General features: G+C 46.9%; 1 protein-coding gene across 2 annotated transcripts in view; it reads left to right on the top strand.

Moving 5' to 3' along the window:
- Positions 1-13,793, top strand: part of LOC126987944 (uncharacterized) — a 39,290-nt gene extending 25,497 nt beyond the window's left edge. The window contains exons 2-5 of one of the 2 annotated variants that reach the window (XM_050845593.1): positions 3,841-4,039; positions 7,876-7,965; positions 8,211-8,363; positions 8,685-13,793. In XM_050845593.1, coding sequence (XP_050701550.1) covers positions 3,841-4,039; positions 7,876-7,965; positions 8,211-8,363; positions 8,685-8,896 — 654 coding nt within the window. In that variant the 3' untranslated portion in view covers positions 8,897-13,793. The remainder of the gene's footprint in view (positions 1-3,840; positions 4,040-7,875; positions 7,966-8,210; positions 8,364-8,684) is intronic. The other variant, XM_050845594.1, reaches the window with a different exon arrangement.
- The last annotated feature ends 828 nt before the right edge of the window (positions 13,794-14,621 follow it).

Below are 14,621 nucleotides of genomic sequence, written 5' to 3'. Positions count from 1 at the left end.
CACCGCCCATCGCCCAAATATAGCGAGGGCAGCAGGCCGTGGCACCGCCCCCCTCCCCCCCTCAGCGCCACCCTTCCGTTGTCACGAGCACTGAAAAGTTGAAATTTCAAGAAGAGACTTGTTACCACTTTACTAGGCCTCGTGTGGGTCTGGGGGGTGAGGGCTGGGGGCGGTGAGAGGGGTTAGTGGCATCTTGGAGAGGTAGAGAGAAGGAGGAGCGACGCGGCCTGCCGTCTGGGGGGTGTATGGGCCATCATCAGAGTAAGTAATTGCGGGCAGGAAGAGACTTGAGGCTGACAGAGGCTGGCGAGGGCTGGGCGAGGCAGGCCGAGGCTGAGGCAGGACAGATCAGGTGACTGAAACAAGCCGGGCTGGCCTGAGCCTCGGGGTGCAGGGGGCCGGCGTACAGGGCCGCCCCGCCCCCCTCCCGCCAAATATAGCAGATGGGTTGGCTCGTGTTCCCTTTTGGAGCTGCCACACTGCCCGGTGCCACACCTGCCTCCGTGCCACGCCACCCACCCGTGCCGCACACCCCTTCCACTCCTGCCCCGGGGTAGCGCCGCTCCTGCCCCTCACCCCTTTACGTACCTTCCCGCACGTGGCCTCCCCCCGCACAGGTAATGCTGCCCGTGTGTGGAGGCTGCACCTGCGACACTTCCTGATGACCCAGTGGCACACCTGCCTAGTGCCAAGTGTGCCCTGTGTGCCCCCAGTCCCACAATGTCATGCCCCCCTGACCCGTGTACCTGCCGGGACGCTAAACCCTGCTGGTGTGGGCGGGCGGGGCGGGGCGGGTAATTAGTGTTGAAGCGGCTCTTGGCTAACGACTGGTTTACACACATTTTCATTTATTTCTCTTTGTTCTTTCGAGTAATAGAAACAGAAACCAGCATTTTAGGATTTTAGGAAGAAAGGAGGAAGAGGAGTTTTTAAGGGAAGAGGAAGAAATCATTTGAAAGAGTGGAGTAAGCTCGGCACGATGATTTGAGGTGTACGGTTTCACAAGTCACCTCGCCGTGCCCTGGGTACACTCGGCCGACAAGCTTACACGCGTTCACGGGACTCATGAAAGCGTCCCGTCGCTGCCAAGAAATAATAACTGTGTGTGTGTGTGTGTGTGTGTGTGTGTGTGTGTGTGTGTGTGTGTGTTCTGGCCGGTGTGTTGGCCGTTCGCCGGTGTGTTGAGTGTCTGCTGCGGGCCGGCGCCGTTGACCAACAGTGGGGGGCCTGGGAGGGGCAGGGAAAGGTCAAATAAACTAACGTGAGTGAACTTCAACGGGAGACGAGGGTACCATGGGTCACTGGTGTCGGGGCTTGGGGGGGAGAGGAGCTGATTGTTAGGCAGTATGGAGGAACAGAGAGGCTGAGCATGAAGGGAGGTCAGGAAGTAGAGGTATTGGTTGGGGGGCGAGAGGGGGTCAGGAACGGAAGAATCAAGTTGGGGAAAGGGGGGCAGTAGTTAAGGGGGCTGGGTCAGGTGCTGGAGAATGGGGAAAGGGCAAAAAGGGTAGATGATAGAGGCAAGGAAGGGGGATGATGAGGGGGAACAGGAAGGGGGTAGAAGATGGTGAGGGGGTGATGGGACCTAGGTATCGGGGGGTCAGCTTGGGGACACAGGTGTTGGGGGAGGAGGGAGGGGCGTGAGGGGAGGAACGGAGGACCAGTGAGGGGGTGGGGGAGGAGAGTGGGGGAGGGGTTGAGATGACGGAGGGGGGCTAGGGGGGGGTGACTGGCTGACGGTCTCTGTCTATATTTGGGGGGTGACCGGCCCATATGCGGCGTGCTATATTTGGCGAGCGTGCGTAGTACCTGCCGGTGCTGATGACGCTGCTATGGTGGTGCTGTGGTGCTGAGGTGGGGGTGGTGCTACGATGCTGGTAGTTGTGGTGATGGAGGGGATGCTAACGAGGTGGTGCTTTTGTGGTGGTGGTGGTGGTGATGATGATGATGGTGCACTTGTAGGGCTGCTTAAGAGGCTGTGCTGTAGTGGTGTGGTGGGGAGTGGTGATGAGCTTGGTGCTGATGCTAGGGATCGTGTATGGCTGCTAACGAATCTGTGCTATGGTCTTGTGGCGGTGGCAGTGGTGATGAACTTGGTGGTTATGCTGAGGATTCTGTAGGTATGCTGATGACGCTGTGAGAGTAAAGGTTGTAGATGCTGTTCACGGGGATGCTGTGGTGCTGATTGTTCTCTGTTGGGCCAGTGCTGTGCGGGGGAGCTCATGAGGCCGTATGCTGCCCTGTGCTGTTAGTGTTGTGCTGTGATGCTGTGTTGAGATCCTTGTTGTTATGCTGTGGTGCTGACTGTGTTGGGGTATAGTGCTGTGCGGGGAGCTTGTAGGGTGCTGTGCGGTTAGTGCTGTGTTGAGATCCGTGTTGGTGATATCCTGCTCAGCTTAACCCTTCAATAAGCAATCATGTCAATTAAACCTTGCCCCTCCCCCTCCACTCTCAACACCACCACACACACATCAGCCCTTCCACCCACCACCCTAACCTAACCTTCACCTCCACCCACCAGAGTTCCGTCAATCCCCACTTCCATCTCCACCCACCACAGTTCCGTCAATCCCCACTATCACCACCACCACACACACAGCACTCCACCTTCCACCCACCACATAATCACCACTCCTACAGCACCATCAGTCCACCCTCACCTTCACCTCCACCCACCTCCGTCCACCCTCCACCCTGGCCCTGGCACACCACCGCGGCGGAAGAGGAACCACTGAGGGCCACGTCCAAGGCAGTGCGGTGTCTTTAAGGTCACTCTTTGCATTCCTCGTCTGTTTGGTGTATTCCCTTGAGGTGATAATAGGCAGGGATAAGAAGGAAGGGAGCGATGATCTGATTTTTCTTTGTTATTTTGTTTTTGTGTGGGTGTAGGGGGTGATGAACTACTACTACTACTACCACTACTACTATTACTACTACTACTACTACTACTACTACTACATAAAAGATACCTCAACCCATGTTTATTTTCCCGACACATAATCATGGAGGGCTCTTACTTCTACTACTACTACTACTACTACTACTACTCTCTGTGTGTGTGTGTGTGTGTGTGTGTGTGTGTGTGTGTGTGTGTGTGTGTGTGTGTAACCCGATACTCCACAAAGAAAAACAGCTTCACGCGTTTCAGCCGAGGAATTTTGTGTCATATATTTTATTGTTTACTGCGCGAACGAGATGGAGAGGGGGTCATATTTTTGCCTGGATTACAATGATTATATAGACTCTCTCTCGCTCTCGCTCTTTTTCTGTATCCGTGTGTGTGTGTGTGTGTGTGTGTGTGTGTGTGTGTGTGTGTGTGTGTGTCTGTGTGTGTCATTCGCTCCAGTTGATTAAGTTATTTCTTACACCTAACAATGTCATTCACACACACACACACACACACACACACACACACACACACACACACACACACACACACACCTCTGAAACTGTATATGACAAGTAGTTTTCGGCATCTTCTGTGTGACTTTCAGGAGCATCGCGTTGGTCTGTCTCCCTTACCAGCAAAAGGCACACACGTGAACCTCCAGGTGTCACAGGTGGTGCGTCCGGTCCAGCACTGCCAAATTGTCGTACTCTGAACATTGCATTTCTCATTTTTAGGCTCCAAGACTGTCGTAACCACACAAACAACGATAGAAAATTAAAGTTATCATAAAACGGTTAAATATTGATGGTTTTCATTTTTTTTTCTTTTTTTGCTAGAGTACGAAACTACGAAAATGCAATGCGGTGAGTACGATAATTTGGCAACGCTGGTCCGGTCACACACTCACCTCCCCGTCACTGCCCTCTACTAACCTCCTCCCCCCTTTGCAGGATGGCCTCGGGCGAGAAGATTACCTCGGCGGCGGCTCCTCCAGCCCCTCGGACTCCTCCTCCCCACCCACGCCGTCGGACACACCCACGCCCTCCGCCGCGGGCCAAGGAGGGCAACAGCCAACCGCCCACCCCGCCGCCAGCCAGGCCCTCCCCGTGCAACTCACCCCCGGGCTCGTGTTGGCCTCCTCCGTCCCTGGTGAGTGCCCTCCCCCCATTCACTCTGTTACCTTCACACACCCCTACTCACCCTCATTGACTCATAACAGCCACCCACACCTAACCCACTCTTACCCACACCTACCTCACCCTTACCCACACCTGCGTCACCCTTACCCACATCAATCTCACCCTTGCCCATCCCTATCTCACCCATACCCACCACACTTACCTCACCGTATAATCACACCCTCTGTCGCCTGTCACTCTCCCTCACCCATATTGCCGCATACCCACGCCTAGGAGCAACCCACCTCATCCATCTTAGCGCCATTGTCACCCACCCACACACCTTCCATCACCCTGACTCACTCTCATTCAGGCATATTCAGTTTCAGCAGCCATCCACAATTCTACCATCATCCTCATCGTTTGCACCTTCATCCACCATCACCCATATTCACCCACACCATCCACCAAGTTGCCATTGTCGTCTGCACCTCCTCTGGCTGCCCCGTCCCCCCATCGTGGCAGGGCGGGGCGGGCCAGGGCGGGGCACAGGTCACCCGGTGTCTTGTTCCCTTCAAAGTGTTTTCTCACTATTTTTTTTCTCCGTCTTGGGTGTTGTGTGTGTTTTTGTGTGTTAGCGTATCCGTAGCAATGTCACCCCTCACGCCCTTATATCAGGCGTGGGAGGGGCTTGGTGTTTTTTTTATTTGTGTGTGTGTTTGTGTGTGTTGGTTTGTATACAATTTACTAATCAATATAAACCTACGCTGCCGGGTGCTTGTGTGTGTGTGTGTGTGTGTGTGTGTGTGTGTGTGTGCCGCCAGTACTCCCGGTGTTCGTAGATTCCACCTCGACTCGTGAATTTAATGTCACACTCGTATACAAGCATTCCGTCAACTCCCTTAGCATTCTCTTCTTCTCCCCTTCCATTATAACATGACTTCTCTAAGACTGTAAATGGAGTTATAACAGAAATTAATACCCAGAAGAGAAAAGGTCTGAAGCTGTGGACTTTTTGCATCTCAAGATTATATTTACCTTATGTTGTTTGTCCCTTATCACTTCATATAACATGACTTCTCCGAGACCACAAATGGATTTTAGTCAGAAATCAAACAAAGGAGAAATAAAAGGCCATTACATGTATTTTATCTGGGTCTGGAAAGGGCGTTTTGCTGGGAATGGAGCATAGAAGAAAACGCCTTAACATATAACTTGTCTAAATCTGCAAATGGTGTTTTAACGAGAAATTAAACAAGCAGGAAAAAGCGTTTATTCTAAGGGCTCTTACTATCTTGACATAACCATCTGTTCTCTTTAACATAACTTCCCTGAGGCGGCAAATGGAGCTTTAACGTGAACTCAAACAGAGGAAATAATGCCTTAAGTTTGGAGCAGAAAAGCGCTGAAGACTTCGACCATCTTGACATAACCATCAGTCCTCCTCAACATAACTTCCCTGAGGCGGCAAATGGAGCTTTAACGTGAAATCAAGCAGAGGAAATAATGCCTGAAGTTTGGAGCAGAAAAAGCGCTGAGGACTCCACTATCTTGACATAACCATCAGTTCTCCTCAACATAACTTCTCAGAGGCTGCAAATGGCGGTTTAACACGACACTAAACAAAGAGGAGAAAATGCCTGAAGCTGGAGACTCCGCATCTTGACAAGGGGCGCCCCGATCACCTGATTAGCGGATCGCCTTCCCGGGAGTGTCGCGGGGTGGCGCTGCCCTGAGGACACCCTTGACGTTTTATGTGAAGCGAGACTGATTGAATGACTCGATTTCTTTGTCAGTGAGCGGGGTACGGGTGTGGGGCGTGAAGCCATACCCTTAGCCGGCTGACGTATCGCCGTGCCTCACCCTTCCTTATCCCCGCGGGCTGATGACTCCAAGTGCTTTTTTTCGCTCGTGTCTTGAGGGAAACTGTAGAATAAATTTAGGTCCTGACACCGCTTGACCCTCCGTCGGAATTGTGTGCCCCCTGACGCGCGTGTGGGCCAGTAAACAAGATAACTTATTACGGCAGCATTCAGACAAGTCGTGTTCCTGTCGGATAAAACATAGACTGGAAACTTGATATCATTGTTTCCTCGTCAGTGTTTGGGAAATTTAAGGACGATCAGCCGTATTTCAGCGGGTCCGTCTGCCCTACCCGTCCGGATGCCTCACAAAGGGTATGGTTTCACGCCCACGTCCATAAATCGCTCGCTGACGCAGAAAGGGAGTTTGGAACCAGTCACCTCCCCCCCACCCCCCCACCCCCACACACACACATACACAGCGTCGTTGGTCTCGCAGCGTCACAGCGTCCCATACTTCGCCCACAGCAGATGAATATCGCTCCTGATTTATTATTATTTTTTTTTTTACGTCTACGCCTATAGCGCCGGTAGGCTTGCTTGAGGGGTCTGGATGGTAGTCGGCCCCAACCCGTATTGGCGCAGGCAGGTGTTTATAGTGGCGCCATCTCCTCTTACTGAATTACATGCTGCACCAGAAAGAAGGCAAAGCGTATAGGAAGACTGGTGTAGATTTCGGTACGGGCATTCCTTGTACTGTCGACTCACGTGACACTGCTATGTTAAACGCAACCAGTGCTGTATTATGCTTGTAGGGAAGGCAGATAATTAAAATCCACCCCATGATTGAAGTCGCTGGAGGCCACACACGGTGGTGCTTTTATACAAGCTGCTGGTAAACTCCACCAGCTAACCGTTTACCGTTTACCGTTGATGAGGTTTCAGGCCCTGCTCCGCCGTTGATGCAGTGCTCTACGAGGGCCCTCAAGGATAGTCGTTGATGCACTTATTCTCAAATATCGTAGTGAGTGAGTGTCTTAATTGCATTTACGAATAATATCACAAATTTCCATTAGTTCAGTTTTCATGTCTAATATTTTCATTATAGTATCACAATTAAATATCCAACGATTATTTCCAGCACACTTTCTCTCAATTTCAGTCTGGAGAACTTCACAACACTGGTCATTCGCTGAGTGGTTGATTTCAGGCTTCTTGTACCTCACACAATTTATACAGCTAGTGCTACGAAGTTTAATATGTTCAACTTCATCAGCTTGCGCAGCGTTTTGACATATCATTTGCCAGCGATTAGAAACGCTACTTACTTTTAAAGCTTGTGTTAGCTAACGTATAAGTGAACACAACGGAGCCCAGCGAGCAGCTTTTAAATCAGCACCGTGTGAAGCCCACTTTAAAAGGATTCAAGGTGGATGCGTGTGACTCATAGGAATTTAGAGAGGCTGATTGTGGCTTCTCTAGATGTGACTCATAGGAATTTAGAGAGGCTGATTGTGGCTTCTCTAGATGTGACTCATAGGAATTTAGAGAGGCTGATTGTGGCTTCTCTAGATGTGACTCATAGGAATTTAGAGAGGCTGAGTGTGGCTTCTCTAGATATATTTTGAATGTGTCTGGGTATATTGTAGAATGGCCGAGTGTGACAAAGTGTGACTCAGGATGTCTGCATGTTCCTCAGCGTGACTGTGACAGTGTATCTGGGTGTGACGTAGAGTGACAGCGTGGCTTATCGTTTTTAAGAGTGTTTTGATGTGACTTAAAGAGTTGTATTATAAGACATTTCGTGGCCCAAGAACAGCTATTTGACAAGGCCTTCGTAGGAGTTTAGAGCATTTCCAGGAGTAGTCTTATGACCCTGGTGGTAGTTTGACCCTTCCTCTGTACCGTGAACCTGAAGAAACACTCATTAGAACCCGACTGACCCCCTCTTTGACCTTTAGAAATAGCTGAAGTGAGAAGCGAAAGTGTCTTATAATACCAACCAAAGTGTCTGGGTGTTACTAAGAGTGGCTTGGTGTGGCTGAGTAACCCCCGCCTCCCTCAGGTTCCATTGCCATCACCACCAACACCCTCGCCACCACCCAGCCTCATGCGCCTCACGCCTCCTCTGCCAAGCCCGCCACGGTCCTCGCAGGTGAGTTCCCGCCCGCAGGTGAGTGAGGCACGTGTGTCCCGCGCCGGAGGGAGTGTGTTCTAATTCACTAATTGCTCGTTTTCTTATTTAGGGTGTTCGTTGTTTTATTATCCCTTCATACGGGATGTTTTATGTTTGCCCATCCTTCCATGATGAATAATTATATTAGTATATTTGAAATGTCCGTAAAAGTTTGTAGGCGTGAGTACTCCTTTATCGCCCCCCTAATGGCCGGCGTGTTGCAGGGGGCAGCGTGGTGGTGGGCGGCGGCGGCGGCTCGGTGATGTACACTGCAGGCGGCGGCGTGGTGTACGCGGCGCCGCAGACCCACGTGACGGAGGGCGGCACGCCGGTGCTGCTCAACCTGCCGCCCGGCCTGCAGGTCACCCACGACCAGAGTAAGTCGCTCCCTCACCCTCCTAATTTACTGCTCGCCGCCCTCAAGTTACTCCCTCACCCCCTGCTACATTCCTTCACCCTCCTGAAGACACCCCCCCTCCAAGATCACCCCATCATCTCCCACTGAAGTCACTCCCTTACCCTCTAATTTACTTCCTCACCCTCTAATAAGTCACTCCCTCACCCCCAAGTCCCTCCCTCGCCCTCCTAAAGTCATTCCCTCCTCCCCTCATTTACTCCTTCCAGCTGGTCTCCTCCCTTCTTCCTCTACTTCTGCAGCTCTTCTGAGTGTGATAATCTAACGAGTCAATCATTTCCAGACGGCCCTGGCACAGGCCCACTGGTTACCCTGCCAATGGCCCTGACCTCTGCAGCCCTACAACAATCAGCCGCTGCTGTGGTGGTGTCAGCAGCCTCAGTCGCTGCCGCCTCAGCCAGCATTAGTAACAGCAGCAGTAAAGGAAGCAGCAGCAATAGTCAGGCCACTCCCACGGACCTGTCAATGCATGTCAAGAGAGAGAAGCGGCCGTGAGTCTTCAAGAAGGATAATAGCAGGGATGGTGGGGTGGTAATGGTGGTGGTGGTGGTGGTGGTGCTGTGCCTTGAGTCCCCGCCCACGCCACGCTGAGGCTGAGGTGGTTCAATTGTCCCGTGTCCTTCAGAGCCTTGACTCAGCTTGGTACCATGTGATTTGTAGTAATTTTAATTAAGTAGTTTCAGGATGATGAGTCATTGTTCACATATACATCAAAATGTTTAATAGTGCTTTAGCTTGAATCATTTTACAAAATTGAATATTTCAGGTATTTGCTGATGATGGAACCATAACTGTGTTCCTAATTAAATTATCTCCATGACAGAGTGGTGTGAAACATCACCATTTAGCCCATTATTTTAATAATAAGGTTCATTTTAATGAAGTATTGAAATGTATTCTTTTAATAAGAGGAATATGTGTTCCTTGAGTCAGTTGTTATGCTGTCCTCTGTTACTACATGCAAAGTAGTGTCACTTGATGGTCAGCAGTTCAGAATTTAGTGAATTATGCATTTTGTTATGTTTTGGCCGTGTATGATGATGGTCATGACGGGGGTGTGGTGGAGGCGGAGGTGGAGGGCCCTTGTGCGGGTCCTTGCATGGCCTCACTGGTCCAGGGTGTGTGCCGCTGTATGACAGTGTGAAAATGGTGCATGAGAGTCTGGTGAAATGTATTTATTGCCTGCATGGCTGGATGGGGACAAGGTATGTACTTCCCCCTGCTGTAGGTCCATACTACTGCCTGGTCCCTGCTTAGCAAGGACCACAGTGAGTAGGTCAGCCAGCCAGCCAGTCAGTGGTGAAGGGCAGGGCAGGGCAGGGGAGTTGTGAGTCATGGTAGTCTGGGGGTGTTTGTTTTAACATAGCTTAGGAGAATATTATGCAATCATGAACCTTGCCTGAAATTTAATAGGTAATTAAAAATCGGCACTTTTTACATTCTCCTCCAACCTCACATTTAGCCCTTGATGAGCTTAACCCATTCTTATATGCTATGTACATATGCTGACATGTTGCTGCCACTTCATGTTTTGTTATGAATGTACTGTTATGTACAGAACACACCACAAAGAGGCTTTTATTTTACACATCGAGTGGCTGTGGGTCCAGGAGGTGTGGAGGGAGAACCCTTCCTCACCTCTCAGGGCCGTGACAAGCCATCAGCTTTACACAAGTTCCTGGTGTCCTATGAGGGGGTGAATGCTGAAGAGGCTAAACTAGTGCAAGTAACTGATTTCAGACAACATTAAAGTGTGTGACGATGTTGTAGGGATTTCATAGATATTAATAGACCATTGCATACATTATAAAGATGAAAAAGGTTCCCTCTTATTCACTTTCTGACTGTTAAAGTGGTGATGGAGGTTTCCAGACAGTACTGATGCATTATGTAAGCAATAAGTCTTCTGTGAATAAGTTTCATTACTATGAATAAATAATCAAAGTTTAAAAGCAGTACCTGGTATTAGGACTTATTTAGGCTGTGCATACTCATGGTGTTTCTTTTTTTTTTTTTTTGTGATCCACATTAGCAGATGAACCACTGCAACAAAACTATCCCTTAGCCAATGTTATGGTGCATTACTGCCTGAAGCTCTTTAATGTATTGATTAAAACATTTTGTGTCAGTCAAGTCCTTGTTTTTAAAGTGTTTATGAAAACTCCTCAAATGAGCCATCCAGCAAAACTTAAACGAATGGTGCACCAGATGTTTTCAGGTGGTTGTCCTTCTCCAGAAACATGACATGCAGGGAAGGAGTCTTGCCATACTATAAGTCTGCATGAACCCTAATGCCAAGTCAAGTTAAAGTGCAATTGTTTTGATGTAATCTTAATAACAAAATTCCAAAAAAACTAATTACTTATTTTATTGAACAAACTTTTTTATAACTACAATGAAAGGTTTAAGAACCAAATTAATATATTAACTTTGAATAGTTTAAATTTTGAAGCAGCTCCACTGTGAGATGCCACAGGCCATTATCAGATGATAATATCAATATGTAATTATCACATATGTGACACAAGTCTCTCATCTTCACAATAACCTTCCGACCATGTGTCCAAATCTCAGATGCCTCTAAGGGCATTAGAGGATGTTCAGTAAACCCACATGCACCTTACTTTTGTGAGTCTTGGTCAAGAGTGTTGATTGTTTATCATCTAAGTTACCTTTGTGTATGATGTGCAACTGTTACAAGTTAATTAACTATTATACACCAATTACTGATTTATATAAATAACAAAAAACCAATATTTGGTCCTGCTTTACTTACTGAGGCACATTACCACCTAACTGCTGTAGAATACTCAGCCACTGTCTGGTGAACCCCATCACTGCATTTTGCTACTCATGATAATAAGTTCAAGGAAGTGAATTACTCTTCCTTGATTAGTATAAACATCAGTTACAGTATTACAACTCTAAGGAAAACTAATAATAAGGCAGAAGAGGTAAATTGATATATATTATAGTTTTTATTTTGATGAAGCTTCTTGTGTTCTTGAAGTGAATTCTGAGATGCAGAGTCATGATGTGTTTCCTTATGCATTAGCATCACCTTTTGTGACCCCCTCCTCATTTATCACTTCCCTGCAGCCTTAGGCCAAAGTGGACTGATCCTGGTGCCTTCTATTCAAGGTATTAACACATGAGCTTTATTTAGGGATGGCTGAATGGTCCTGAAGCCACCAGCCATCTTTATTTTCATTTTAGGTTGTTGCTTCTATTTGCTTACCCATGAAAAGCTTAGATATTTAACCAAAGTGTTGTCTGCTTTCCCAGAAGGTTTGGTGCTCTGTTCAGTTAATGTTTGAGATCCGACAGCAATAATTTGATGTGATTTAGTACACTTTGCTTTTGTTCACTTGATATCATGCTCTATTTTTTTTTGGTTATCCTTATGATCTCAAATGGAAATTGTTTGATAGCACGAAACGCTTGGTGGACTATATGCAAGTAACTGTAACAGGAACGTTGCTTAGGCATCACACTGCTTCAGCATCCCTCCCTCACCTGTGCAACCTGCATGTGAGGGTACAAAGTAGTCACTGAGCAACCCAATGTAAAATTTCTTTTGATGATGTTGTTTACATTCATGAACATCAGTAGGACTTACATGCAGACAAGTGATGAGTATGTTACAACAGATGAACCAATGTTGTACTGCTTTGTACATGAACCAGTTTTAAATATGTGTGGTAGAACTATAAAAACAAATGATTTAGACCTGTATAATGTAAAGGGCCGTTGAAAATAGTGAGTCTGTACCCAACATGTTTTTATCACAGAATGAGAAAAGTAGTATATGTATAATGAAGCTTCTTAAAGCCCACACCTTTTTTGAAGTTAGTTTACATTATAGGTGAAGAAAGTGGGAACACATGAAGGGAAGTAAAAGGAAAAAAAACGCTATAGCGGCTTCACTTAAGCTGGATCCTTAACAGTGGATTGATTCTCATCCAGGTTGGTATGGACAATGGTAACTGGCTGTTGGCTGGCGGTGTCTCATGTCTCTGCCACCCAACACCTTCACGTAGGCTCAGAAAATCTTCCCATTTCTTTACCTAGCACACCTGTTACACAATCCTAGCAAATCTTTTACATCATTGGATCAAGGAGTCATTATACAACTATAACACTATTTTCAAACCTTGATCGAGTCATAAACAGAGTAATCACGGTGAACATAAGTAAGAGAATACCATTTTTAAATTATTGAAAATATTTGTAACAATTATGGAATGAAGTTTACAGTACAACATTGGATTTCTTACACAAAATTATCTGAATATGATGGTGCTTTTAGAGTTTTGATAAAGTGCAATATAAGAAGAGGCAAGAGGGTTTTATGTGAATATGTTGCATCCTGAGTTACCAACATTTCTGTTCATTAATCAGGATGCAACATATTCACACAAATCCTTCATTGTGTCTTCTTATCTAAAGGCAGAAAACACCGTCATATTCCGAAGAATTTCATGTACAAGAACAAATGTTTTATTGCAAACTAATTCATAATTGCTGTAAATATTGATGATAATTTAAAGTGGTGTAAATCGTTAAATGGTATTCTCCTAGTAAACTGATTTTAATTATGTATATGTATACTCTGTTCTTTACCCTATCAAACTCCCACTTCTTTTCGACAGCTGAAAGTAATGGCTGTTGAGGGGACGTGCTTGGAAGGGTCAGAAACATTTTAGTAAATCATGTCTCATTTCAGAAGAGACCCAATCTTGTTGTATTGTCAGTTTGACCAGTATTTCTGATCGTGGTGTATTCATTATGCCATTTATCATGTTTTTGATCATATATGACATATATTTCAATATCAGGTTGCCCAAATGAATTGTATTAATAAGGCAATAAGCCAATAGTTGATTTGATAGCTTGCATAGAAATTAATATCATCTTGCTGTTTCCCTTCCTGCATATGAAGCTAATGAAGAGCATCGTAGGTGAGGCAGGAGGCCCTGACAAGGGAGGAACAATGGGTGACAGACTTGGCTCCTAACCTGGAGACTGTGCATGTGGAAGCATAGCGACATAGTACAAACCACTATGAGTGTTTTTATGGTTCTACTGTACATTGAGATTCCCTGTAATTATTTAGTCAGTCAATTTGCTGTTGATGTTTCTTATCCCTCACTTTCTTAATTAGGCTTTGGTTTCTTGATGATGAAGTGTTTGGGTCCCTCTTGTTGGGCGTGTCCATCAGCCACCACAGGTGAGCTGTGTGCACTGCCTTCCTAACCTGGCCACAAGGACTTCAAAAAGTGTTAAAGACATTGAGTTTTGGGACCAGAGGCTTACTCTTTGTAGTCCTTTACGTAAGAAGGATTTTTTTTTAATACTGAATGAATAGTGTTGAAATACATCCTTGAATAACTATTTGTTTTTATTGAAGGTTCCTATTATAATAGGTTTATGCTGAGGTTGCTGCATTGCAAAGAGCCTGATTTAAATTTGCCAAGGTCATAAATTATAAAAAGTATGGAGGTCTTTTGATAAAAAGATGCACCAGAGGGTGTCACAGAGGTACATACCTGTACTACAAGATTTGCAAGGTCTTCTAAAAAAATAATTAGCCACATATTATGAAGTTAATGAAAAGGTAAAAGTAAAGTTGGGTGCATATGTGTATAGCTGTGAGTGGCTGCTCTGCTCACCTCTGGTCACATTGGTCCTTTGAGCCTGTGGTAGTAAGAACCATTACCCTGGGACACAGGCCAATGTAAAGTCTGGGATTGCCACAATTTACCTTCCCCAGGTTTTCCCAGGTAGGTACCCATCTATTAACCAGCCTGAAAGGGAAGGATGAACAGCTTGGTGAGCCACACGCCACCCGCTCGGGCTGGGATTCAAACCCAGGCCCGCAGATTTGTGGGTTGGGGGGCTTCGTGGTGCAGTGGTTAGCACACTCGGCTCACAATCGAGAGAGCCCGGGTTCGATTCCCGGGCTGAGTGGAAAAATTTGGGCGGCTTTTCCGATACCCTACGCCCCTGTCCACCCAGCAGTGAATGGGTACCAGGTATTAATCGGGGGTTGTGTCCCGTCTCCTGGGGTCTGTTCCCTTCTCCTATAATTCCTTCCCCCTCCTGTCTCTCTCCGGCATATGACCACAGATGTTGCGCCGCCTAAACAAAACTTTTTTTCTGCAGATTTGTGGCATCCTAACGAATACCAACACTGCTACAGATGAATGGTTATAAACAA

Source organism: Eriocheir sinensis, chromosome 67, assembly GCF_024679095.1.
Source record: "Eriocheir sinensis breed Jianghai 21 chromosome 67, ASM2467909v1, whole genome shotgun sequence".
NCBI classification, from domain to species: domain Eukaryota; kingdom Metazoa; phylum Arthropoda; class Malacostraca; order Decapoda; family Varunidae; genus Eriocheir; species Eriocheir sinensis.
The sequence above is the reverse complement of the archived record's forward strand: the minus strand, read 5'-3'. Positions and strand labels throughout refer to the sequence as shown.